Source organism: Clarias gariepinus, chromosome 17 (assembly GCF_024256425.1).
Source record: "Clarias gariepinus isolate MV-2021 ecotype Netherlands chromosome 17, CGAR_prim_01v2, whole genome shotgun sequence".
In the NCBI taxonomy this organism is placed as follows: domain Eukaryota; kingdom Metazoa; phylum Chordata; class Actinopteri; order Siluriformes; family Clariidae; genus Clarias; species Clarias gariepinus.
Window position 1 is genome coordinate 1443653 of NC_071116.1, and position 27280 is coordinate 1470932.

At 38.4% G+C, this 27280-nt stretch overlaps 2 protein-coding genes across 4 annotated transcripts; both read left to right on the forward strand.

Annotated features, from left to right (window-relative positions):
• Positions 1 to 246: 246 nt before the first annotated feature.
• ponzr2 (plac8 onzin related protein 2) lies at positions 247 to 5659 on the forward strand. 3 transcript variants are annotated; one of them, XM_053475796.1, is made up of 5 exons: positions 2136 to 2570; positions 2942 to 3004; positions 4097 to 4210; positions 4999 to 5153; positions 5308 to 5659. In XM_053475796.1, exons 3-5 carry the CDS (start codon positions 4105 to 4107, stop codon positions 5431 to 5433), a joined length of 387 nt encoding a protein of 128 aa, XP_053331771.1. In that variant the 5' UTR covers positions 2136 to 2570; positions 2942 to 3004; positions 4097 to 4104; the 3' UTR covers positions 5434 to 5659. The 3 variants fall into 3 exon arrangements, with proteins under 3 accessions (XP_053331770.1, XP_053331773.1, XP_053331771.1); XM_053475795.1 differs by lacking the exons at positions 2136 to 2570; positions 2942 to 3004 and adding an exon at positions 247 to 390; XM_053475798.1 differs by lacking the exon at positions 2942 to 3004 and having other exon boundaries at positions 2135 to 2570.
• A 924-nt stretch (positions 5660 to 6583) lies between these two features.
• Positions 6584 to 11127, forward strand: ponzr10 (plac8 onzin related protein 10). Its single transcript, XM_053476154.1, has 4 exons — positions 6584 to 6610; positions 7250 to 7369; positions 8746 to 8933; positions 10424 to 11127. The coding sequence occupies exons 2-4, from the start codon at positions 7267 to 7269 to the stop codon at positions 10577 to 10579; spliced, it is 447 nt and encodes a 148-aa protein (XP_053332129.1). The 5' UTR covers positions 6584 to 6610; positions 7250 to 7266; the 3' UTR covers positions 10580 to 11127.
• Positions 11128 to 27280: the final 16153 nt, after the last annotated feature.

The following is a 27280-nucleotide window of genomic DNA, read 5'->3' on the forward strand; positions in this document are numbered from 1 at the left end:
ATTGTGGCAAAGCAGCTTTACACAATCAAAAGAAAATGATGGAAGTATGTATGAAATGTAAATGTATAGGTATCAGAATCATTCTCTTTAGCCCCGCCCTCTGCACCTCCATGTTTATCAACATAAGCAACACAATCACACTTTGGTTCTCACATAATCACTGTTTAATTGCACTAAACCCACGTACACACTCGGCACGTGCACGCTCCTCCAGCTAATTTATAACACCTGGCTGATTGATTTCACTCACTCCCGGTTTCCCGCCAGAGCTCAGGGCAGTGCGGGTGTCTCGGGTGTCTCGGGTCCACTGAGCTCCAGGCTTCTCCAGCATGACGTCCAAATCTAAAGCGTCTTTCTGTGTGGAAGAAGCGCATAAAAGTGCAGCTTACTGTGAGTCTCTCTCTCTCTCTCTCTCTCTCTCTCTCACACACACACACACACACACACACACACACCAAAAACTTAAATGTTTATGCACATAATCAGCATCTCTGAATCTTTGAAAAATAAAGAACTAGAGCAGAAAGGAAAACTGAAGAACAAAGAGTGAAGTTCTTTCTCTTTCTTTAATTATAAATATGAACATTAAATACAACCAACAAGCCACTGTTTGGAAACTATAATGTCGTCAGTCAGTGTTCAGGATTTAAAAAAACAAATAAATGACAACACAATTGTGTGAATTTAAAGTTTCAGAAAATTAATTGAGTGTGAAAAAAAAAAAGAGATGAAAAACCTCTGGATAAAATACTACATTTTATGAGAAATTAAGGGTTTATTATAATAAATTGAGATTTAATATAATGTTTTGTTTGCCTTTTCGTTCTTCATATATTAGTTTAGAAGTAAATGTAAAGATTTTTTGTAAAATGTAAAAAAAAAAAAAAAAAAGTTATTTGGTATCTTGATTTATGAATAAATAAAAAAACCTCCAGTGATTGACACCAGTGAGTTTCATGTGCCTGAGCTGTTTTTAAAAGTAAAATGTATGAAGGTGAGCGCTACCATCAGTCCCGTGTCATCCCAACAGTAATGCATCTTTTAAGAGTAGACCATAATCAGACCTTTAATCCATTGAGAACTTGGTGGACAAACAAAAACCCACAAATTCTGACAAAGTCCAAGAACTGATTATGTAGGAATGGGCTCCATCAGTCAGGATGTGGCCCAAAAGTTACTGACAGCATGCCAAGGTGAATTGGAAAAGAAACTGTAAATATTGATGAAATTGTCAATAAAGGCCTTTGATACTTATGAAATGCTTAAACCAGAGTAACATCTGGCAAAATGATCTAAACACTGAAGCAGCAGACTTTGTGAACATTAATTTGTGTCACTCTTTTGGACACGGCTGTTGTTGTGTTGCGTTTGTGCATATGTGTTTCTATGTATTTGTGTGTGCATGCTTTTTTTTTTTTTTTTTTTTTTTTTTTCTTTTCTTCTTGATGGACTGAGTCTTGTGAACCGACTTCCTGAAAATACCTGGGGTTCCAATCACTAATCGAGAGTGTTTCAGCTGTTTGGTTTATTTTATATATAAAGACCGAACCCCAGAGTTATTGTATTATAGGTAGAAGATTCTCCGTCTTCCAGATGATGTTATCTGGAGGAGGCACGTCACCAGCATGAGCAGTGAAACATTTGACCCAACAAGATAAAGGTCCAGTTGACATGACTCAACTACGAGATTACAGACATGATAAGAGGAAAAAGGTAACTGGGCGAGGTTGCTTTTCTGCTTCAGGTGAAAATGGCTTACGGTATAATTAATCTGGAACACATTAAACCTTTTTGTATTGAAGTCCGAGGGGTGTGTTTAGTGACTCCGTTGCTAAGGTGTTGCTTGATGCTGTATTTTCACTTTTCTTGTCAGTACTTGGTGAAGGTTATGTTTTCCACTGGTCTCATTGCTACTTTGTTGATGTGTAAATAAAATGAATTTAATCTGTGTATTGTTGGTGCACACACATCCCAAACGAGATGGCTCATGAATGAGAGAATGACCCTCTTAGTCTTAGAACGTCATGTGGCTGTACGATGCAGGTGTGACTTTACTGGTGTGATGGTCTTGGCGGTGGTGTTGGTGTTACCACGACTCTTTGGAAGCAGACCTGTTTGAGCTGAGCGTACAGAAGAGGATGTGGCGAAGCAGAATTTGTTTGTTTGTTTTTCTGTGCAGAACAGTGATAAGAACGTGGTGCTGATCTGTACTTGATGTTTGTCCAGTGGTCATTGTCTCTGCGTTTGACTCTTTGTCCTCTCCATCCTCTGATGTCTTGTGTTGATCTTAGCACCACAGTTTAGTTCCAGCTCAGCACCCAGCAGTTACGTTAAAGTCTACCTTGATGTAATCTCCTAATTCCTAAGTTAATGTGTCGGTCTAGATCTTCCGTGTTCTTCCGATGACTTCAGTTTCGGCTCGGCATCACACCCCGCCGTTCAGGTTGGACAGGTTCAGCTGGATTTTTTTCATTTTTCTCCCTTCTTCAGTGAGTTCTCTTATAAAGCTCTGAGCTTTCACATGCAGCTGTAGGTTCTAGTTGGGAAATTTGGCAGACAGCAGGTCACAGGTAAGCGTTAACCGCAACGTTTGACATGAAAAGTGCAGATAATAGATGAACTCTTTAGATGTTTTGTGTCAATAGAATAATTTGAGGACTCGCACTGACTCGTCTCTGCGGTTTGACCGATAGAATATTAAAATAAACAACTTTTTTAACATTGTAAATGTTGTTTTCAGACTTGGGATGGTTCCTCTTCTCAGTGATTTTTTTTTATTTTTTTTTTTTCCTATTTGTAATGGTCATCTTGAAAAATAGAAAATTTTAATTGGAACCTTTTTGCCTTTGCTGTTTGATAATATTTAAACAGTTCCCACAATGTTTTCTGGCATTTGTATTCGTCTTAAATTCACTTGGTAACAGGTTTCTTGTTTAAATAGTGAACGTTTGCTAAAATCATCGGATCCATTAGTAGGAGATTTACAGAGACACGAAAAAGAAAGGTAAGCAAGAAGTTGGATAACTTAAAGCAAAGATTTTCTACACAATTGTTAAGATGCATTTTATTCCTGAAACTCCTCCTCCATGACTCCTGCAAACATTCATTTTGTATTAAAAAAAAAAAAAGGATTTAAGTTGCGTTTACATTAACTTACATTTTTTTATCCAAAACATTTTATTAAACATAATGTTCACAATTTTAAAATAAACATTTGTTGAATTAATATTTTTAATTGTATTAATTTTATTGACTTTCAAGAATCCTTTTGTTAGAAAAAGTTAGACAAAAAAAGAGAAACGAAGTAGGAATCAGAAACCCTGATCTGACTGTGTGCTTAATATTGAAGTTTATTTTGTAGTGATGAAAAAATGCTGAGTTGGTGTGGGTTAGGGTGACGGTCTGACGTGAATTAAATGTTTACTGTTAAACACTTCCTTTAACACAGGTTAGAAAGGTCATTTGTACTCGTTATACTAAATATTGGCACAGACGGTTTTGTTTTGATTCATACACCTTCAAATTCCATACAAACTTAAATAATTCTTTTGATTGTGTAAAGCTGCTTTGGGACAATGGCAATTGTTAAAAGCGCTATACAAATAAAATTGAATAAGTTCAGGACTGCTCTGTAACCGATACAATACAATATGGCTCATTGGACTCGCGTTGATTTGGAGATTCCCAATACACTTGCGTTTGGTGAAACTGACTTCCCTTCTTTTCCATATTCTTGGAATTTTTAATCAAGTTTGAAAACTATGTTGATTAAATTGCGTTGTTCGATTTCAGCAGACATGTCACTCTTGGTTTATTAGCAGAATTTTCTGCATGTCATTGTCTCTTAATCAATTAATCATCAGATCAGTAAAATTAATTGAGTTTAAATGGACAGGATCCTGGGGCATGTGGAATCATCAAATTGATTAATTGAAGTAAATTTATTCCAGGGTTTATGAAGTAACACAAAAATGAGCACGAATTCTGTCAGATTTTAAAGCTGGGAGAGAATTAAAGTACAGAAATTTAAACACCTGTTCCTCCTCATGGGGTAAAACTGAACCCCCATCAAACCTGTAGTGTTTGTGTGTTTCAGCCACAGAAATGGCAAACAAGATGGTGATTAAGCAGCCGCAGGCGGTGCTGGAGTCCAGAGAGTCTGACGAGTGGGCCTCGGGGGTCTGTGACTGCTGTGATAACGTGCCCGAGTGTGAGTAACTCATAAAACCGCATACACACACACACACTATTTATTTTGCATGTAATGAGTAAAGCATGGCGGCATAGTGGTTAGCACTGTTGGGTTCGATTCCCACCTCGTGTGTGTGTGTGTGTGCACGCCCTGAGATGGATTGACGCCCCATCCGGAGTGTACCCTGCCTCATGCCCAGTCTCCAGGGATGGGCTCCACACCTCCCGCGACCCTGTATACAGGATGAAGCGATAGAGATGATGATGAGTGAGCGAGAGCGAGGAATGCAGGAAACTAATAATCACCCTGTTGGTGTGGTGCGATTCAACAGCATCATTGTTTTCCTATGACTGTACAGCCTGCAGTGTCCTCTTACATTTATTAATAAACCACATTAATCTTTTCCATCTGGTTAAAAGTTGTGATGCGTCAGTGAGACCTGTCCCTTCATCTTCTGGTTTGTTACAGCAGCTACAAACAGCTGGTTCCTCATCAGCTACTATTTATTCTCTTTCAGGAGGTTAATAAAGACAAAGAAACTGAAAAGAAACTCCTAAAGCACTGTGGTGTGATTTTAGTGCGTGTGTTCTGTTTATGAGGAAAAATATTTGTTCTGATTGAGAAAATTACAATGATGGTCACTGAGACTTTTTATATATATATATATATAAATTGCAACATGGAAAATAAACAAGTTCATTCTTTGCAGTTTGTGCGTCAATTTTCATGATTATATCTGTGTGCTGGAATGTAAAGTGGCTTCTACGTGGCTTAAGGTGGGTGTGTATTGTTTTGTTTTTCTCCAGGTTGTCTTGCATTTTGGTTCTGCCCGTGTTTCGCCTGCAAGACGACAAAAAAATATGGCCAGTGTTTGTGTCTGCCCCTGCTGGATCTCTGCGGTGTCGCCTCACCAGCCACATGGGCCATGAGGGTTTCCATGCGCCAACGATACGGCATCAAGGTGAGCACGGGGATCAGAAACACTTGGGCATTTGTACAGGCTGTCAGATTTGTGTGTTTCCATGACAACAGATAATGCTCTCTCCAGCTGTGGCTTCATTTTTATTTCCTGAACTTTCATCAATCAAACAAATTAATGTTTATGTGAAAAACAGGGCACGCTCTGTGACGACTGCCTGGTTGCTACGTTTTGTACGCCCTGCGTCTGGTGTCAGATGTCTCGAGAGATGAAAGTTCGCGCGATTCCCATCGCCCTGGTCAATGCTAGACCAAAGAACTGATCCTGATTCATCTGCAAGGAAAAAAAAAACATCTCCTGGACAAAGAATTGAGTGTGTTTGTATAAATGTATATATATATAACGGTTCTGTTCAATCACAATGTTTAATCAGATCTCGTCACTGTCACTTGATTTTTCGTGAACTTTACCTACATGCGTTGTCTTTAGTGTTTTTATAATTTGTATAATTGATATTGTAATGGAAATAAAATCATTCTGTATTAGTGCCTGAGGAATCAGTTTGTGCTGTTTGCAAGTTTTAGAACTGAAAAGACTTTCAGGCAGATGGTCCTAAACCTGCACAGAATATTGAATTTATCTTCATGTGGAATAAAATGGGAGGACGTTAACATTCTGTAAAACCTTTACTGGGTTAATTTGTTCATGTGCAAAGTCTTCACTCTGATGCACAATTTAAATGTTAAAAAAAAGCTCTTTAAAAGTATTTATATAAAAAACAAAACAATTATATTAAAATAATCAGCTCCAAATCAATTATTTGTAACACTACTGATCTTATAAATAAATAAAATAAAACTTATGCCCTAAAACTAAACTGTGTTGTATTTTCTAATATATTTTGTCATACTCCCTCATTGTCTAGAACATGTTATCCTGTAGTTAGGGGCCTGGAGCCTATCCCAGGAGACCTGGGGCACGAGGTGGGGTACACCCTGGATCACACACACACAAACAACAGGCAAATTTGGGAATGCCAATTAGCCTAATCTGCATGTTTTTGGACTGTCGCACTGTCGGAGGAAACTCACCAAACCTGAACCCTGAGGGGCGAAGTGACAGTGTTGAACACACTACTGCCAGATATATATTTTCCATTATAAATAGATGTTAAATATCATATAATTAATATTTGTTATAATATTTAAGGTTAGTTAAGGCAATGTGGTAGTGGTTGGAAGCATGTAAAGTCTCTTTAAAATAAATACTGATACAATGAAAGTATAAACTAGTTCTTTTAATAGAAAAGGAAAGAAAGAAGCTGCTCCACCCACTGCATTGATGTAGTGAAGGTGATAGCGGAGGAATGTTCAGGTTCTTCTGCTTTTAAAGGACCATCACGTGGTATCGGAGATATCTACATATATATTCACTCACTTTATCAGGAAGGTTCATTAGAACCATAACGAGGACGAGAACGCAGCACTCAAATAACTCGGGTAGGAGCAAAACACACTTGCACATTATACACATATGATAACATATAGAAATTTGCATAAATAAAAATACTCTAGTTCTCTAGTTATTTTAATTCTCTTTGATGATGTTGCAGCGACCATCACATCCGCAGAATGATCAGAGAAAGTTTCTCACATCATCTGACCTTGACATTGAAATTTAAGGCACAAAAATGACATTTTGGCTAATTATTTAAGTTCTTAAGGATTTAATTATTTTTATTTATTTATTTTACTGAGAGCGACTGCTGCGAATATACTGTACAGATGATGCTTTTTATTCTAGTCTGAATAATTTCACTTTCTGAAAACACACTGGTAAAAATTTAAACCGGATGAACAAGTTGAAACCGTTCAGGCATCTTGTTGTTCTGCATGCCGTTCTATTTCTTTGTTTTTCCACTTATAATAAAATAAAACCTAAAGGTCTAGGACGGATCTGTGCAGTTCATGCAATAAGTGTGTACGTGATGAAAGAAGACAAAGGAGGGGACAAAGAAAAGTTAATCAGACTTTTATTCTCTCCAAGCCAAACATCTTCATCTTTCATGCTTGAGGAATTAGTCTGCTTCCAATGAAATTTACAGTTCTTACTGTTCTGATCTTACATGTGTATTAAAGAACCTGAGCTGAGTGTCATGGCTGCCACCACTATAGTGATCCAGGAGCAGCCGAAGGCGGTGGCGAGGGTCACGGCATGGAGTTCAGGACTGTTCCACTGCTGCCAGGACAGGAAGTCATGTAAGTAGAAACCCTTTAATACATCCGTATTGAGTTTGCAGCTCTGTCTTCATTTTATTAGCTAGCACAGTGCGGCCCAGTCTAGTGCTCATGCTCCTGTTGAAAACTGCAGTTTCCTTCAGTAATAAAAGTCCACACTGGACTACACCAAAGGCCTGTCTTTAAGTTCAAATCAAATGTGGGCCGTGCCTGTGATTCCTTATATGGGCCTATGGGTGTGTCTGACTTTATATAAGCAGGTGTTCTACATGTGAGTCTACATGTGAAAACATGGGTTTGTCTGAGTTAACATATAAATATACACATGCAGGTGTTTGTCTTTTTTTGTCCATATAAGAATGGACTGTCTTTAAAGGTTATATCTTACCCTTCTATTAAAACAAGTAAAAAAATAGGTCTTAAATGTTTCCAGAATGTGTCTGCAAACATTCCAGCTAAAATGCAACCTGCATTCTGCAATCCGTGATTCTGATCCCCCCCAACACACACACACACACACGCAACATTTGCTCCGTTGCTCCACACCAACACATACACACTTTTTCTCGCCTTTACAAGTACCCTCCACGCCACCCTCCACTGGGATTCCCCCCCCCTTTTTTTTGAGCTGTGGAACGAATAATCTGAGTTTCCATTATTTCTTATGGGAAAATGAAATTTGGTTTACGAGTGTTTTTGGAATACGAGCCCGCTTCCGGAATCAATTATGCTTGTAATCCGAGGCTTCACTGTATATATATATATATATATATATATATATATATATATATATATGCAGATCCGGTCCCTTTCACTGTACGTCCTCCCTCTGACACCTTAAAACCTGGCAGTAGAATTCGCTATTGATGGTCTAATTGACCGCTTTTGATGGGTGCATATGACACACCGACAAGGACAGCGATGTTGTGAATTGTTTTCCGACGATCATAATGCACAAGATGCCGAATAGTTTCGACATTTTCAGGGGTTGAGCTCACTGAATGTCTTTCATCGTCCAGTGATGTTCTTCTGCTCTTGAAGCACTACCTTGATCATCACATCAAACATCTCTGTGGCAGATTTGCCCAGGTTCACACAGATATTCACCTCCAATCTCTTTGTTCTAACTTGCTGTCCATGATGAAATAACAGACGTGGTAACACGCGTGGTCAGAATAGCACCAGTTGCACAGCACCTGATGTACACAGGACCATGTCTTTTGGCACACTGGCTTATGAAGGCCGAGGCTCACTGTGTCTGTGCGTGCAGCTTTGTGCTGCCATCTGTTGGTGTGTTACAACACTCGTCTCGAAACCTTTCGATATCACCTTGTATAATCTGTAATTTTAATTGGGATTTGATGGTAGTTTTGAAATATAATCAATCTCTCTTCCAGGCTGTTTTGCCTTTTGGTGTTTGCCCTGCTTCGCCTGCAGCACCTCATCCGAGTTTGGTGAGAGTTTATGTCTCCCTCTTGTGGATCTATTGGGCCCTGCACTCGTAGCAGCCACCGGTGTCGGGATCTGTGTCCCTCCAGTCACTCTGTCCATGAGGGTGGCCATACGGTACAAGTACAGTATCCCGGTGAGTGTCATGGTTCACAAACAGCAGGCTACAAGTAAAGTGCGGCGATTCCCCGGCATACGAATTTAATCCGCTCCAGAAGCGAGTTCTTAAGAAAATAATGTGAGTACAGATAATCCATTCAGCCACCCAAAAATATAACCAATATTACCAATTTCTAACACGGTAATCATACTATTGCATATAAAAACAATCAAAACATTTAGAAAAGACATGTAAATGAAGTAAAATGTAAAATAAATAGACATTAATCCTGATCAGAACAGACAAAATAAGATAATTACCTGAGAAAAAAAAACTAAACAAAACAAAAAAACACACACATTTGTAACTAATTTTTTTAAATGAAAAAAAAAAAAAGAATTGTAAATTGGTGCAAATGATATCCTGAACATTAAAATAATAAATATAGTAAATCATTATAAATGAGCTAAACATCCAGCAGATATTCTCCTAAAGAGGGTTTATTATGAAGCCAGAGGAGCAGAAGAAGAGGAAGGACCGTGTAAATGATGGCTCCTGATCGTTTGATGGCACGGAAAAGAAAAATATATTAAAGTAGAAAAAGAATCAACGATAATTAATATGTCTCTGTGTTTTCAAATTACATTTGTTTTATTCTGGTCTGTCCATATTTAGTCTTCACTTAGTTTTTTTTTATCGTATCTCATGATAGTGAACTGCATCATTAATATTCCTCATCATAAATCACTGTAAATGTATAAGGAGTTTTGTTATGAAAATCATTTTGAATTAAAAAAGAAATGAAGCTGTAATCAATAAAAATTCATTTATTGGGGTGTTATTGTCACTGTCTCTCTTCCTGTCTCTCTTCCTGTCTCTCTTCCTGTCTGTCTCTCTGACTCCCTGTCTCACTCACTTTATCTGTCTCTCTTTCTCCTGGCCTCCCTCTTTTTGTCTGTCTCTCTTCCTACCTGTCTCACTTTCTCTATATAGACAGTAAACTTCACTTAACCTTAATTTATTAATGTATGATTCCTCTTGGCACCGACTGCTTTAAAACCAAACTGAAAGTGAACACCGTTTCTTCTTGCTAGCGTCCTTGTTAACATTCTTGAGACCCATGGTGCTGTGTCTTTACTAAATCTTACACAAAATGTAAAAAAGTGAGAGGGATAACATGGGTTTTATGGGCATAGACATAAAAAAGTAAGGTTGGATGGCCATCATGCAAGAAATGAAGCCTTATCGTGCAAAAGAGTGACATTGCTTAAACCTGACTTTTGTTTAAACCTGACAATATATATATTTTTTTAAATGAATGATTCCCGAATAATGATTTATTTAGTAAAAAAATTGTCTGAACTCTTTAAACATTTCTCTCAGACGTCCTATAGCATATACAGCACTGTAATTACTCTAAGCGTTAACAGTTACATATAGTTGCCATTTTAAAAGGGGGCGTGGCCTTACTATACATTAGAAGTTATTCAAAACTGTTAATAAAACTTTGTGTGTTTGTGTTTTAGGGCAGTCTGTGTGAAGACATCCTGATCTCCTGCTTTTGCTGTGGTTGCTCGTGGTGCCAGATGAATCGGGAAATCAAACACCGTAAACGGACCGCGGCGGTTATCATGACCACTCAGCCCGTGACCCTCATCAACACCACCCTGCCGGGAATGTAGCACATGGCACGCACTGAGGATCAGCTGCCTGATCTTCTGTCTCAGTTTTTATACTATAACTATCTGAGGACTCTGAGATGATCATGCACAGGGAGCGTGTGGTGTTTGAGTCTGTGTGAGTCTATGGATAACACATAACGTTTCCTCATGAGAGAGATGTGTTGACTGCTGCAAGATCTCGACTCTCCAGACTCGAATACCGCGCGCTCGCTATGTGAGATTGTGTTGAGTCTCCACCGTGAGGCACTACTGTTCCTTAATATTAATATATAACAAGGTGTGATTGATGGCTCTTGATCATTTGATGGCACATACAAGAAAAAGATTTTGTTTATATTCAGAAGAAAAAAATCAACAATAATTAATATGTCTCTCTGTCTTTAAATTACACTTGTTGTATCCTGGTCTGTTCATATTTAACATTTAATTAGTTTTTTTCTCATGATTATAAACTGCATCACTAATATTCCTCATCATAAATCACTTTAAATGTTACAATTTTAAATTGTAAAAAAATGAAGCTGTAATCAATAAACATTAATTTATTATGGGGTGTTATATTTAGTGTTTGTCACTGTCAGTCTCTTTTTCTCTCAGTCTCCCTGTTTGTCTTTCTGACTCTTTGTCTCACTTCTTCGTTCTTTCTCTCTTTCTCCTGGTCTCCCTCTCCCTGTGTGTGTCTCTCGTCCTACCTGTCTCACTCTCCCTGTGTGTCTCTCGTCCTACCTGTCTCACTCTCCCTGTGTGTGTCTCTCATCCTACCTGTCTCACTCTCCCTGTGTGTGTCTCTCGTCCTACCTGTCTCACTCTCCCTGTGTGTGTCTCTCATCCTACCTGTCTCACTCTCCCTGTGTGTGTCTCTCGTCCTACCTGTCTCACTCTCCCTGTGTGTGTCTCTCTTCCTACCTGTCTCACTCTCTCTGTCTGTTTCATACATTTACATTTAGGCATTTGGCAGACGCTCTTATCCAGAGCGACTTACATTTTTATCTCATTACACATCTGAGCAGTTGAGGGTTAAGGGCCGCGATCAAGGGCCCAACAGTGGCAACTTGGTGGTTGTGGGGTTTGAACCTGGGATCTTCCGAACCGTAGTCCAATGCCTTAACCACTGAGCTACCCCTGGCCCCTGGATGAATACATGATGATGATTAGAATTTTCCTGGATATTTTTCTGAAATTATAAAAATTTTAACTTATTTCTGTTTTTTGTATAACCGACAAAAAGCCTGTGATTCTAGAAAAGGCCTGATTGGTTCAGTAAACGTGATGATGCAATCAGGAATCAGGCGACAATCTGATTTTTTCCATCTTCTGTTGTTCAGTAGCCTGAATGTCACTACTGTTTCTCCAGCAGATTTGTCTGTTATTCGGACGCACATGAATACACCGAGCAATATCACACTATCAAATAATAATATGTAAAAAAAAAAAAAAAAAAATCCCTTTCTGATGACTTCAAAATAAATATTTTGGTGGCAAAAAAAAAAGAAACTTAAGTTGATGTCAGCAATATTTCATAATAAAAGAAGCTGTAGTGTGGGGTGCAAAGAATCATTTAATTTAAACATTCTTTTGCTGTCTAGAAGGGAAGGGGGGGGGGGCATGGGGGGGGGGGGGGCACTGGCCCTCCCCCTGAAATATGGTTGGTCTCCCTGGTGCCCGCCCAACATAATTTGGTGAATGTACTGTCAACCTGGCAATGCCAACGTCATTGGCTTAGAGCGCCGCCAATCACTGCTTGATCTGTGAGGGGAATCACGATTTCATGATCTTCAAAACGGAGAAGAAAGATGGACACCATGACTCAACCACGGCACATTACACTGTTTATGGTGTTTCTACAGTCAATAAAAAAAAAATTAATATCATGATAGCATGTTTGTCTGATTATTTTCGTGTGACTGATCAACACTGACCGACAGCCTGATGCTTTTCAGGCCCTTGTTGCAATATTACATATAACTTAAAGAGGTCCAATTATGCCATTTTAATAAGTCTCTTAAAACAGGTTTACATGTATGCAAGTTCAAAAAACACTTGTTTTCTCTAAAAATAGATTAAATTTTAACCCATTTCTAAATGATTCGTAAACGACTCGTGTGAAGCAGTTTGAAGATTCAGTCTGTCTAAACCCCGCCTTTCCGTGAGCCCTCACTGCTGTGATTGGTCAGATGGCGCGGTGATTTATGATTGGTCTACCGCTACAGCGTGTGACGGAAAACGAAACGCCCATGACCATAACTGAACGATGGCTCTGGAGACGCGTCAATACATAGAAAAGATGGCGTCGGTTTTACCGCGTCACGACCAGCTAATTTTATATTAACTGTGGCTACAAAAATCGAGACGTCTTTTATCTTTGTGTCGGTGTTACGTTAAAAGGCCGGTGAGCAAAAAAGACAAACACAAACAAGTAGATAAAGCAAACGTGTATTATACAAATTTAAATAAAGTAAACGAAAAAGGTGCACCACAAAGAAACAAAGATAAAAACAATATTTACAAACTATATATAATAAACAGTGTGTGTGCGTGAACGCGAGTGAGTGGAAAATGTCCGAAGTCCGTGTTTATTGTATGCATGTTATCCAAGTATACCAAGTATAGTTCGGTCTCACTGAGGTTAATGAATTCCGAGAGGCCGATGACGGAGGGTGAGAAGTCCGGGGAATATGTCCAGTCAAAGATAATCCTGTTGAAAAAATCTTCGAAAGAAAATGATCCACAACAATCTCTCCTCCTCTGGCCAAACAAATAACTGCAGCGCTGTTCCACCATTACTACTTCGTAGCCTCTACAGCAAACCCCGAGGAAAAAATGAATGCTCGGTCACATTAACAAGAGTGTGGTCACATTAACTGTAAGATGGCGGACAAGTTGTTCGCGTTGTAGAATGTGGGCGGACATCTTGCAAATATGTTACGGAGTGACGTGGATCCGTAACAGAGTAAAAATAGATTTGCTAACGACTCGCTCAGGCAAATGTGGGCCAATTCTTTATTTTAATAGACCATTTATCATGCACCCTCAGAGTCACAGATAGTTTATGTTCACATACAGCTACATGACACTGCATGAAAGATCATATTTGAAAAAGCATAATAGGACCTCTTTAATACCACCCGTATCAGGGCACAGGGCATTGCTCAAGATTTCGGAAATCATGTTTAATCTTTTCTAAGCCATTATATATTTCCAATTGAATCTGATTTGCCTGGGCCCCCCTCGACTGGTTCTTCACCCACCCTGTGCCTTCTACTTATAAAATCTTAGAATTGCCTCTGGGTGTGACCACCAGCAAGCAACACACACAGAGTTCATAATTATTAAATTATTGATAATTATGATAATTATTGAATAAACTGCAATATTGTCCCTACAAAAAGTCTATCCTAGCAATCTGCACTTTATTCCTGATCAGCCATTGAAAATGGACTGCTGTTTTAAAGATTCTTATGTACATATTTACAAACAAGCTTTTTTTTTTTTTACCTTTTTAATAAACATGTACCACTTGCAATTCAATCATAATTTTAAGTAGTTTTACTGCTTTTTGTCAGATCAGGAGAACGTTATGATTTTATTTTGCAATTTAAATATCCTTTGTTTGTCTAACAAATCATTAGTAGACGTATATAGACTGTTTAAACATGCTGAGAAAATGCAACATGTTTACTACCTGTAATATTGCAGTGGTTGTCTGTAAGAACAATGGGTTCTGAGTGGGTGTGGGTTACGTTGACAGTCTGTAATGGAATTAAGGTTTGAAATTAGAAGTGACGTTATACTGAATATCAGCACTAGTCAGTTTACTGAAACCTCAGGCTCTGTAAACAATACATTAAGACCAAGTTATTATTATTTTGGACACAATATTGGATTTACGAACTGAATTATATTCTAATGAAGCTGCCTTTACCGATAGCCTGTGTGCTGGTGTAGTGGAAATTTTAAAAGCTTCACACTATGGAACCTTGAACACTGCATGAGCTTCTTGTTTTTTAATGAAAACTGTTTTCTTAGCAAGCCTTAGAGTCACAGAACAAAAACACATTGGTGTGTAATCACCGAGTGCCTGTTTATCCTGACTCAATAATCAAATTTTCTTTCTTAATTTCCATCACACTAGCTGGTTAGTTTGGTGCTCGTTGGTCCCATTGATGATCCGTAGATTCCCTGTAAATGTGCTTTTGGTGAAACTGGTGTCCCTGTCTTCCTGTCCATGTTAATCTGATAAGATTTCATAACAAGTCAAATGTTATGTTTAATAAAATGCATTGTTTGATATCAGCAGACACGTCACTCTTAGCTTATTAGCATACTTTTCGAAAAAAAAAGTTGGAAAATAAATTACGTTTAAATAGACAGGATGCTGCACGGTGGGAAACATTACACTGTTATTAATGTACTGTGGACGTGTAGTGTTTGTGTGTTGTAGCCGCAGCCGGAACCAGTGCAGAAGTCTGAGGAGTCTGAGGAGCGAAACTCAGGGCTATATGACGGCTCCGATGATGTGAAATGAGACAAATAAACACAGCTTCTCATCAAAGGATTGTAAACTCCTAAAGCACTCTGATCTATTAATGAGAGAAAAATCTTAATATGTTTAATACATCCGGACGGAAGAGTCCAGAGGTCTGTCTTCATTTGATCAACCTGGTCTTTAGTAAAAGTGCTCTTGTTGGCTGTTACTTTCAGCAGCAGGGAACTGGAGCCAAGCATTTTTCAACAGGGGTGTGGCTATACAGTACCAAAGACCTGACGTTCATACAAGCAAATGTAGACCGTGTCTGTGAGTTCATATAGGCAGGTATTTGAGTTTACATATGAAACTGTGGGTCTGAAATTGCATATGGAAATATATACGTGCAGGTATTTGTGTTTTTGTCCATTTAAGATTATGTAGGTTCCTTTGAAGTCATATAGGGAAATATTTTCATTGACTGTCTGGAAACGAACACATTAGCACATTTTTAAATCTGTGTACGGAAATGTATCCATGTATTTAAAGGTCATATATTATCCGCCTTAGAATGTGCCTGTTAACGTTCCAGTTTGTTTGCCCCTGTTTCACTTAGGAACTGCCTGTTTAAGGAAGTGCATTTTCATAGCCAATCAGATTGTAGGCATCATAAATGTCTATGAGCTAAAGATTAGCCACTAACAGTTAGGTATCACCAACTAGCCTTCTAGCTTAGCCTTATTTACTGTATCTCTTCAAACGGATGCCTATAACACAGCAGAGTTTAGCACTGAGCCAGGGGAGGGGCTGGTCTTATATGAGGTCACATTGGTGGGTGTGGGGGGCGGGTGTCTGACTTGCTTGTTTAAACTCTAGCCAGTACAAAGGACACACAGCAGGGAATGTTTTTTCTCTTCATGTTCATTTTTTGTGTACATGCAGACCATCCGACCCATCTGAACGTCTAAAAAAGGGACCAGAATGTAAATTTTGCATTATAAACCTGCTTTAAGGTTATGTACGAAAATGTTTTTATGTTTATATATATATTTCTCCTACTGACTTAAAACAGGTGATACATAAAGTCTATTCAGTATGTGTGAAGAAATCTTTAAGCTCACACAATGCATGGAAAAGTGTTATTTTATGTCCATAAATGACCCAGTTCACTTAAAATCAACAAAAATATATATGTTTAGAAAGCGACCAAGTACTGAGTGCTGTACATGCTCATACTGTATATCATCAAATAATAATCAAAATTGAAAGATATAAACACTTGAAATATATCAGTCTGTGTTTAATGAATCTTCATATGAGTTTTACTTGAAATAAATGAACTTTTCAATGATATTCTTATTTTTCGAGAAGCACCTGTGTAAATATATGTATATAGTATTTGGATCAGGGAAACGTGCTCTAAAACGTTTTGGTAGATGGCTGTGTTAACCTTGGATCTGATGAAACACAGTGGACCAACACTAGCAGATGACGCGTCTCCCCAAACCACCACTGACTGTGCAAACTTTACACTGGACTTGGATTCTTACCTCTGCTCTCTTCTTCCAGACTCTGGGATCGTGATTTCCAAATGAAATGCTAAATTTATTTTTATCTGAAAAGAGGACTTTGGCCCACTGAGCAACAGTCCAGACCTTTTTGTCGCATTGCTGCAGTAATTCTTGCGAAGGGAGCCCTGGCCAAGTACTGGGTCCTGCACATGTTCATACATTTTTCAGTAGTCCAACATTTCTGTGTTAGACTTTTTGGTTTTAATTGGTCTTGAGTAATATAAAATTTTTCTGAGATACTGAAATGAGGTTTCTATTAGATGCAAGTCATCATAAAAAAAAATGTAAAAAAAAAAAAATAATAAACACTTATTTATATATGTGTTAAATGGAGTTTTAATAAAATTTTAATATAACCATCCTCTCTTGGGGCGGTTATGCTTTCTGGTGTTCGCCCTGCTTCGCCAGCAGCACCTGGTCTGAGTTTGGTGAGAGTTTATGTCTCCCTCTTGTGGATTATCTTAGCCTTCTGATCTGCGGCCCTCCCGTCGACCCGTCCATCAGGGACATGAGGGTGGCCCTGCGCTACAAGTACGGAATCCCAGAGAGAGCACAAACAGATGGGTAAAAGGAAAAGAGGATGTAAAACGGCAAGTGATTATTGGGGTTTAATGGGCATAGAACTAAAAAAAAAAAAAAAAAAAAAACACGGATGAATGTTTGTAGCAATTGATTTCCAACCAGGCTTTGTTTCTTTAAGAAAAGGAGGGCATAAACTTATTTATGATGTGTGAGACATTGCCGCCATGTTTGTTTCTCATCAGTCGCTTGTATAAATGTAGATCATGTGCATCAGGTGAGGAAACAATCAGGGACACGGAATTTTGTTGTAGGCGCTGAAGAGAGATTAATTATTTAATTATTTAACACTCCCTCAGAAGTGATGTGTGGCCAAGTTGTCCTCACTACTACAGACTGCGCTGCCTCACACACTATTGTTTTGGTGTAAAAAAAAATAATAATAAAAATCCAGAATTATTGTTTCCACACCAAAGCTATTAAAACAATAATTATGTGATTTTTACTTGCTTCAGTGTAAATACCAGCAGTGTGTCTGAAGTCTCACATGCTGAAGATAAACTTAACCAATCTTATAGGATGCGTTTGGAAAGGCAGGTCAAATAGAATTATACAGGTTATTTTTGTTTTTCCTAATATGTGATGTCATGTATGTCATGACCCTCCAGGGTCAAATTTGGACGATTTTTCCCTGATCCAAAATATCCAAAACAGAAAAGTCAAAATTAGGACAATTAGGGGAAAGTATATTCTCAAAATTTAAATCTAAGTAAAATAAATAATTATTAATTAGAGAGTGTTTCTGAAATAAACATACAGTAGACACACTTCTATAAGTGTTCTTTATAATGACACACCGGACAGCAGAGGAAGAGGAAGGGCCGTGTGACTGAGGGCTCCTGATTGTTTTATACTGACGCCACAGAACATCAAAAGTCAACATTAAACAATCCTCTTTCTTATCCTGTTCTATTCATATTTATCATTTAATTACTTTATTTATTTATTTTATTTATGGCTGTAAACTGCATCATTCATATTTATGATAAATCAGTTTAAATTTACACAATTTTATAAAAATTGTTTTGATTTCAAAAGAAATGTAGACTGTAATCATTAATGATTCAAGGACGTGTTATATTAAGTGAGTGTCTCTGACTGTCTCTCTTTCTCCCTGTCTCACTCTCTCATCCTGTGTTGCTTCTTTCCTGTCAGTCTTTCTCTTGTCTCTTTTCCTCCCTATCTGTCTTTCATTCACTTTGTCTCCCTGTCTGTCTCTTTCCCTCCCTGTTTCTCTCTCTTCCTTTCCGTCTCCCTGTCTGTCTCTCATCTTCCCAGTCTCTCTCTCTTATTCTGTCTCCCTGTCTGTGTCCCTTGCGTCATGTTTTTCTCTCTTGTCTGTCTCTCTTTATCCCTGTCTCCCTCTCTCTTTCTGTCTCTCTTTCTCCTGGTCTCCCTCTCCCTGTATGTGTCTCTCTTCCTACCTGTCTCACTCTCTCTCTGGATGCATGATGATGATTAGACTTTTCCTGGATATTTTGCCTGGAATCATTAAACTTTGCTCTAATTTCTGGGGTTATTGTGTGTGTGTGTGTGTGTGTGTGTGTGTGTGTGTGTGTGTGTAAACAGCAGGAAAGCGTGTCATTCTGGAAAACGCCTGATTGGTTCAGTAAACGTGATGATGCAATCAGGAATCAGGCGATGATCTGATTTATTCCCGTCTTCTGTCGTTCAGTAGCCTGAATGTCACTTCTGTGTCTCCTAAAGATTTGTCTGTTATTCAGATGCACATGAATACACCGAGCAATATCACACTATCAAATAAAAATCAAATAAAAAAAAAAACCTCAATATGATGACTTCAAAATAAATATTTTGGAGGCAAAAAAAAATCTGTGGTCAGCAATATTTTGTAATAAGAGAAGCTGTAAGGTGGTGTTTGACCAGCAGATGGAGCAACACACACGCTAGCACATGCTCACACACTGAGTTCACACTTCTTGGGATTCCTTTTTTAAAAATCAACATTTATACAAATTTCTGTAGAAAGTTCTTTTGAAATGCTTTTAAAAGCTTTCCAGTTCATGGAAAGCAGATTAAAAAAAATAAATAAAAAAACAGATGGACTGATTGATCTATTATGATATGAGCAAGAGATGGACAGATGGACAAATGCATGGATTTGAATATGAATATAAACTGACAGATAAATGGCTGGATAAACAAACTGATGCAACACCGGATCTATCTCCTCGGAGATGGAATGAAGAAAAAATAAAAAGACATGGATGGATAGAGTCACACCTTAAGAAGCCTGGTTTGGGGGGAGGGGTCAGTGAATGGAGTGACAAATAACGTGATGGACAGATGGATGAAGGGATGGGTAAGATAGAAGGAATGATATACTGATGAAAAAATAAAGTGATGTGCAACATGACAGAGAGAGAGAGAGAGAGAGAGAGAGATGATAAGATTCTTGCATAATGGATAGATGGATAAAGAGAGGAGGGATGGATGGAGAGCAGAAAGTTTAATGCCAGAAAATGGATTGAAAGGAGGATGCATGGGTGGACAGAGACATAAATAAAGGGTAAAATGGACAGAGAGATGTTTAAGTGGAATGCTGAACACATTGACAGACAGATAGATGGAGAGATAGATAAATAGAAAGATGGTCACGAGATGGATGACTGGAAAGTTTAACATATTAACAGATAGACAGAGAAATGGATAAATATAAAAGATGGACAGACAGAAAGATGAATTGAGGGAGAGAACTGATGAAGGGATGAACAAAGACATGAATGGAAAGAGCCGAAAGGAAAGAGAGATGGACAGAAACTGGAAAAGGAGCGGACAGACAAACTGCTGGAGAGATGGATAAAAGTTAAAGCATTGAGAGAGAGACAGACAGATAGAGAGAGAGAGAGAGAGAAAGAGAGAGAGAGATGAATAGAGACTGAAAGTTGGACAGATGAATGGAGAGACAGTGAAATGGACAGAGACTAACAGGTGGGTGGACAGACAGAGAGATTTTGCAGAGAGATGAGAGGAATTTAGTAGATTGATAAAACAATGGTCGGAGAAATGTACTGGAGGACAAATGGACAGATGAAAGGATGAAATGAACAGAGACTGAAGGATGAATGGATAGACAGAGAGATGAACCAACAGAAGGATGAAAGCAAACACTCCAGTTGAAAGATGTACCAAGAAATGGACAAAGACTGGAAGATGGATGTATAGACAGGGAGATGGACAGATGGATGAAGATTAACGGCTCGCCTGAGAGACGGACAGAGAGATGGACAGAGAGAGAGATAGAGAGAGAGAGTGATAAAATGCAAGAAGGAGACAGAAGAGCTAAAGCTGATTGAGAGAGCATTAGGCACTAATGTAGGCTTCTAATGACTCATTATCTCATTATCAATCTTTCTCTCACTCATCTCTTTATTCTCTCTCTCTCTTTCTCTCTCTCTCTTAAACCTCCCAATCGACCAGTGATGATGGGAATAGCAATTAGGGCGCTGGGCTGCCAAATGGTTATTTTAATTAGCTTTCCTTAAGAGAGACGAGAAGAAGGAGAGCAAGCAAGTGAGAGAGAGAGAGAGAGAGAGAGAGAGAGAGTGATGTCCTTAATAAGTGTCTGAGATGAGCAGGTCATTAGACCTTCTACACGGATTGATGACTGAACATTCCTGCAGGTCACACGTACTTATTACGCTGGCCCACTCAGCGTTAACAGAACTGTTAAACACAAAGAAATTAAAACTAAAAACCAATTACAGTACTGCCTTTTTTCCTCCGCTTGTTACCCAGCAGCTGAACACAGAGACAGGAAGGACGTCTGCAGACACGAGACACGGACAAACAATTACCTCTGGAGCTGTTTAAGTAGCTTCTGTTTCGCTATTCGCGTCCATTTCCATACATGATGCTAACGTCTCCAAGCACAGCTCTGGGTTTTCCTGATATGTTGCTTAGTGGCAAGCTAACAATCGCTACCGTATGTAACGCATTATACCAGTTATAAGTATTTTAGGATAGAAAACGTCAGCTGTTTTGGGTGTTTAGATGAAATAATGTTTATAAATGTTTACAAAACATTTCTGTAAAATTAATATATGTAGGAATGTTTTGTCACCTTTACAGTTCTAGACAAAAAAAGAAAATATATATATATCGGACATTTTAAACACTTAAATGTTCCAAAATTTCTGGCAACACTTTGTTGGTTATTTTCAGGTTCCTTAAGTAATATTAAACTTGTGAAGTTTTATTATATGGCAATTATAAATGTTAAAACAACATGTATGCAACATTTCTGGATGTATGAATGTTGTTGCATATTAAAAAAATTTTAATGGTTTTTTGTTTAAACAGGAAATTTTAAATAAAATTTCTAAACATTCTGACAGCATTCGTAATATTTTTTCAACACAATGATTTCTGGCTGTTCAGACAACAACACTTACAAAACATTTCTACAACTTCTGTGGTTATTTTTATTAATTCTTTTTTATGTTGCAGTTTCAGAAAAATTGTTTCACCTTTTTCTAGGATGAACCCAGGAACTGTCAGATTGTCTGGGTGTTTGGACAATAAAAAACAATAATGTTAAGAAAACTACAACATTTTTTTTTTTTTTTACAATTTATAAATGTTTCTGCAACATTTCCTTTCAACATTTCTGATTATAGGATTGTTTTTTGATTGTTAAAGTTCTAGGGCAAAATCTGCTTGTTTTTCGAGTTCAGAAAGTAGTATAAAATAATAAAGATTAGTAAAATTAAATGTACTATATTTTAGATTGTTGGAATTCTTTTTTTAATGTTCTAGAAATGTAAAAAAAAAGAATTATATATTTTAATATTTCTAGGAAGACTGTGAAGGTTTCTTGGTGTTTAGACATCAACATAACCTTTATAAACCTTCCTACAACTCACACTTACATTTCATAATGTTATATTGGGTCAAATTAAAAACATTTAACACTATTAATATTCCATACAAATGTTTCTAGAACTTTCCAGAAACATAATTTCTAACCTGAACACCTTCCTGAATGTTTTAACAATGTTAGCTAAAGCTTAATGATACTGTTAGTGTGTTTCTTCTCGTGTTATTGGACCATGATTTGGTGTTTCCTTATACACTCGATTCTATTTCATGTGCTAAGCTAAAATAGCTACATCAGTCACAAAAAAAGAAAGATTTTCACTTCCCGATCGCTATTATCATAACTAAAAAAAAGAACGAAGAAATTTCACTTCAAGTTATAACATTCTCACAAGGTTAAGCGCTTGAACATTTATCACATTGATCACATTTCCGACTTTCGACTTTATATCTTTCAAAATGTATTGCTGACAAATCCGCATAGCTAGCCTAGCATAAAAACTAGCCTCATTACGCCAGCCCACTTAGCATTAACAGAACTGTTAAACACAAAGAAATTAAAACTTAAAAACTATTACCGCGTTTTTTGTTTTTGCTTCTTACCCAGCAGCTGAACACACTGACAGGAAGGACGTCTACGGACACAAGACATGGACCAACATTTATTGCTGACAAATCAGCGTAGCTAGCTTAACGTAAAAAGGCTAGCCTAGCATGAAAAACTAAGAAACGCACGTATTCATCTTATGCTAATGTGAAACTTAACATAAATGTGGTAGCCGGAGGGCAAAATATTAAGTCAAAGCCAGAATAAATTGCTTCATATTAATAATATCTATCGTAATAATATGTCTAAATGTGTGTGTTTGTGTATGTGTGTGTGTGTGTGTGTGTGTGTAACAATGGTGAGCTTCTGATTGTACATCATTAGCCTTTATGCTTAAATAATGACATGCTTCAATGTGCCTGTCTCTCATACTGTCCTCTTCTCCTTCTCTCTCTCTCTCTCTCTCTCTTTCTCTCTCTCTCTCTCTAAGCCCCCCCTGTTTGTCATGAAGTGTCCTGGGGTTATGATTGTTATGATTTATATGAGTCTGCTCAAAAAATCTCTCTCTCTCTCTCTGTCTCTCTCTCTGTGTTTCTCCTCTGTCTTCATCTCACTTCATCATTCTCGTTCCTCCTCTCTCCTCTGATCATTTATACTTGCATCCCCTTAGGCCGATTCCGAGAGTAATAATGAAAGAGATTTAACCCTTCTATGTTCCATCACTCTGACCCAACACTCTCTCTCTCTCTCTCTCTCTCTCTCTCTTCCCACAAACATTTATAATTAAAGGTGTGAGGGAATGAAATTGTTCTGCATTTAAAGAAAAGAAAACCACTCCAGGGTGTGCTGTTAGAGGAAAATAATCAGTGACAGTGTAGTGTGAAGAAATTGAGTCCCTTTTGCCTCCCTCAAGGTGATTATTTTCCACCACAAGCTGACCTGAAGTGCTTTATTTCTCCCATACCACAGCAATTCGTCAATGAGCCACAAAGAAGCGGAAACTCTTCCGTCATGTACTTAAATTTACAACTTTACCTCTGACTCGTACACAGCGCTGATACTGGAGACTCCTTCCTTAGTAAGCTAAATAAACATCTCTTTACTCTGTGGGAAACACCAACATGTCAACAATTATGGTGACATTTCTGACATACTTCATTTGCATAAAATAAATGAATAATTTGTTAAAATATCTATTTTAACGACGCTGTTCCTGAAATCAATTCGGTCTCAGGCATGGAGTCGGGTTGTTAAGTGTTGGTGTGAAAGTTTGATAAACTGCCAGACAAATGTAAAATGTAAAAAAAAATACATAAGGTTTAAAAAAAATTAATAATATAACAAACAGAAACTAAAGCACGGCAGTCATCATAATCATAGTCATATCACACCCTGAAAGTGACATCTATTTGTGTATAAACAGCACACACAACACACACACGCAACACACACACACACCAGTGCCACACGTTATATCAGTGCATGCTGCTGGAGTTGTTTTCTGACTTTTTTTAGCATCTCCTTCCTCCTCTTCATCCTCATCTCATTATAAATGTTGAAACGACATGTATGCAATATTTTTGGTTGTAGGAATGTTTTTGCGTATTACAAATTTAGGATGTTTTCTGATTCAAACACTTACTTACTTACTCACTCACTGTCTATACCGCTTTATCTTGTATTCAGGGTCGTGGGGACCTGGAGCCTATCTCAGGAGACTTAGGGCACGAAGCAGGGTACACCCTGGACAGGGGGCCAATCCATCGCAGCACACACATACACACACTCACACTAAGGGCAATTTGGGGACGCCAGTCAGCCTAACCTACCTCTGTCCTTGGACTGTGGGAGGAAACCCACCAAGAACATGCAAACTCTATGCACCAAAGACAGGAATCAAGCCTGGCTGGGAATCAAACCCGGACCCTGGTGGTGCAAGGCGACAGTTCTTCAGTGTCAAGCTTTCTGGTGTGCGTGTGTGCGTGTTTTTTTTTTTTTTTTTTTTTTTACGTTGCAGTTTCAGGAAAGAATTTTAGCTTTTTCCTGTTTTTAAAATAACATTTGCAACCTCCCCATAACATGACATAACATTTCAGCAAAAAAAAAAAAAAAATTATAATAATAATTGTAGGAAGAACCCAGGAGTTGTCAGGTTGTCTGGGTGTTTGGACAATGATTGACAATAATGTTTAGAAAATGTTCATGAAATGTTTTTTTTTTTTTTTTGTAGTTTTTAATATTAAATATTTCCACATTTAAAAAAGAGCATTTTTAAATGCATTTTCTGCATGTTTGGACAGATAATTAAATCTTCATCCTCCCCTTCATCTTCCACCTCATCCTTATCCCCACACACCTCTTCATCCTCATCTCCTCCCACCTCCTCCGGAACCTACTCTTCATCCTTGTTTCCATCCTCCTCTTCATCACCTCTTCATCCTCATCTCCACCCTCCTCCTCCTCCTCTTCTTCATCCTCCTCTTCATCCTCCTTTCCATCTTCCTCCCTATCTCTTTAAATTTACCTTCCTTCCCTTCCCTCCTAATTACGCTCTGTTAATTACAAATTTACACTAATGCGCCTAATTAGAGGAACAACTCGCGTACAGGATTCGGGAAATGATCTCTTTAACAAACAATATGACTTAATTGCAGAGATTTGCATAAACAAATGAGCTAATTAATTACAATCAGGCGCGCGCTGATGAGGCAAAGGACTGTGCGGGTCTCTGGAGATGAGCGCGCGCGTTTATGCGTGCTTGCGCGTACGTGCGTGCGTGTGTGTGTGTGTGTGTTTGCGCGCGTGCGTGCGCGCGTGTGTGTGTGTGTGTGTGTGTGTGTTTAAATTAAAGTTTATGAGCTTGTGAAACATGCTAATGCGGTGCCCTGAGCGCGGGATATTATCGCAGGCACGCGCTGAGAGTGCGGGTGCGGAAGTGGCCGCACATAATAACCTGCATGGCCTTTTGTGTGATTCTGCAGATAACACACACACACGCGCGCGCGCGCGCAGATTTTTGCATTCACATTCATCTCTCTTTCCATCTATTTTTTTTTTCTTTCTCCTTCTTTTATTCTGGAGGCTTTGCAGATGGAAGGACCGCTCTCTCTCTCTCTCTCTTTCCCTCTCTCCCTCTCTTCTTCCCCTCCTCTTCTGTGTCGGAATTTAATATGCAACTTTTTTATTGGAAAACAATCGCGCGTGCCTGCGTGAATCCTGACCGCAATATATCTGTTAGCGCGTCTAATCCGATCAGGCCAGGGAGGGCTATTTATCACCGCAAATCCAGGGCATTTCAGCCTTCTTTTTATTATTTTAATATATTTCTCAGCTATTAAATCACCGAAATGATGAATTAGAACTGTCTGGCACGCTTTCAGCGCCGTGACAGAAAATGATGCACTACCCAATCCGAGCGGTCACTTGGACTTTTTAAAGACAAAAAATGATGGCGGAGAAACTCCAATATTTTTCCTGTTCGTGTTTTTTTTTTTTTTTTGCCTCCACCCCCCCCACCCCCCCCTTACTCTGAGTGTGTTTTTAATAAACACTCTAAGTGGGCTTTATTGCTGTGTTAGAGAGAGAGAGAGAGAGAGAGAAGGGGCAGCGGCGCAACTGTCTTTAATATACGGCCAATTACCGAGCGCACGCGCACACACTGTCTCTTTGTGTGTGTGTGTGTGTGTGTGTGTGTTTCTCTCTCTCTCTCTCTCTCTCTCTTTCTATGTCTTTCTTTTTTATGTCTCTTTATGTCTCTCTGTCTCCGTGTGTCTCTCTGTCTCTATGTCTTTCTCTCTGTTTGTCCTTGTCTCTCTCTCTCTCTCTCTCTCTCACACACACACACACACACACACACACATTACAGGCCCATGATGATATGAATTCATGTTGCGACACTTGTTCACACCCCTCGGCTTCATGACTTCATATCCGCCTCATTTGCAGCTCAATCTCTGTATTTTTTTTCCCTTCTTTTTAATAGTTCACACTTTCCAGCCTCTGCGAGTATAAAACTTCTCCTCCATCATCCTGTGTGCTCATTTCTTCATCCTTTGTTTCTGTTTTTTAAAGAGGTTCACCTCAGCGTTTAAATCTAAACGCTTTACACTCGCGCGAGATTAATCCGCCATTTATCAGCGTTACAGATACTCAACTGCAAGGATGAATAAAGTCATGTCCCTGTACCCATGATGCACTGGGGGGAGCCGTGAGGTAGAGGTAGCTAGGAGCCCATCCAGAGATTACGTGCTGCTATTTTTGAGGATAAAAACTACCGTGTAGATTTATACAAAAGAACACGACATGCAGTCGATCCTGAGAGTCATCATCACAAACAGGAAGAAATATTTATACACTAGCGTATTGACAGTTAAAGAGTTTGTAGAAAGACTTAAAAGGTTAAAACTAAAAAATAATCTGCTGATATTTAATGTAATCAGTGATTTTTATAATAATAATAATAATAATAATTGTATCTTACGCCTTGTTTACACTAAGTTGTCCTTCTTTGGTGCTCAGACAAATACACTCCCTGTTCGGTAATCGGAGAGTGAATCACAGATGAGAAATGGAAAAAGTAGATCAAAGGATAAAGATGAAGTTTTGTCTTAAAACCACTCCAGCGTGTTAAAATTCACTTATACCACTTCAGCGCTGTTATTTCAGCCAAAGTGAAAATATGAACTAATCCCAGTAAAAAA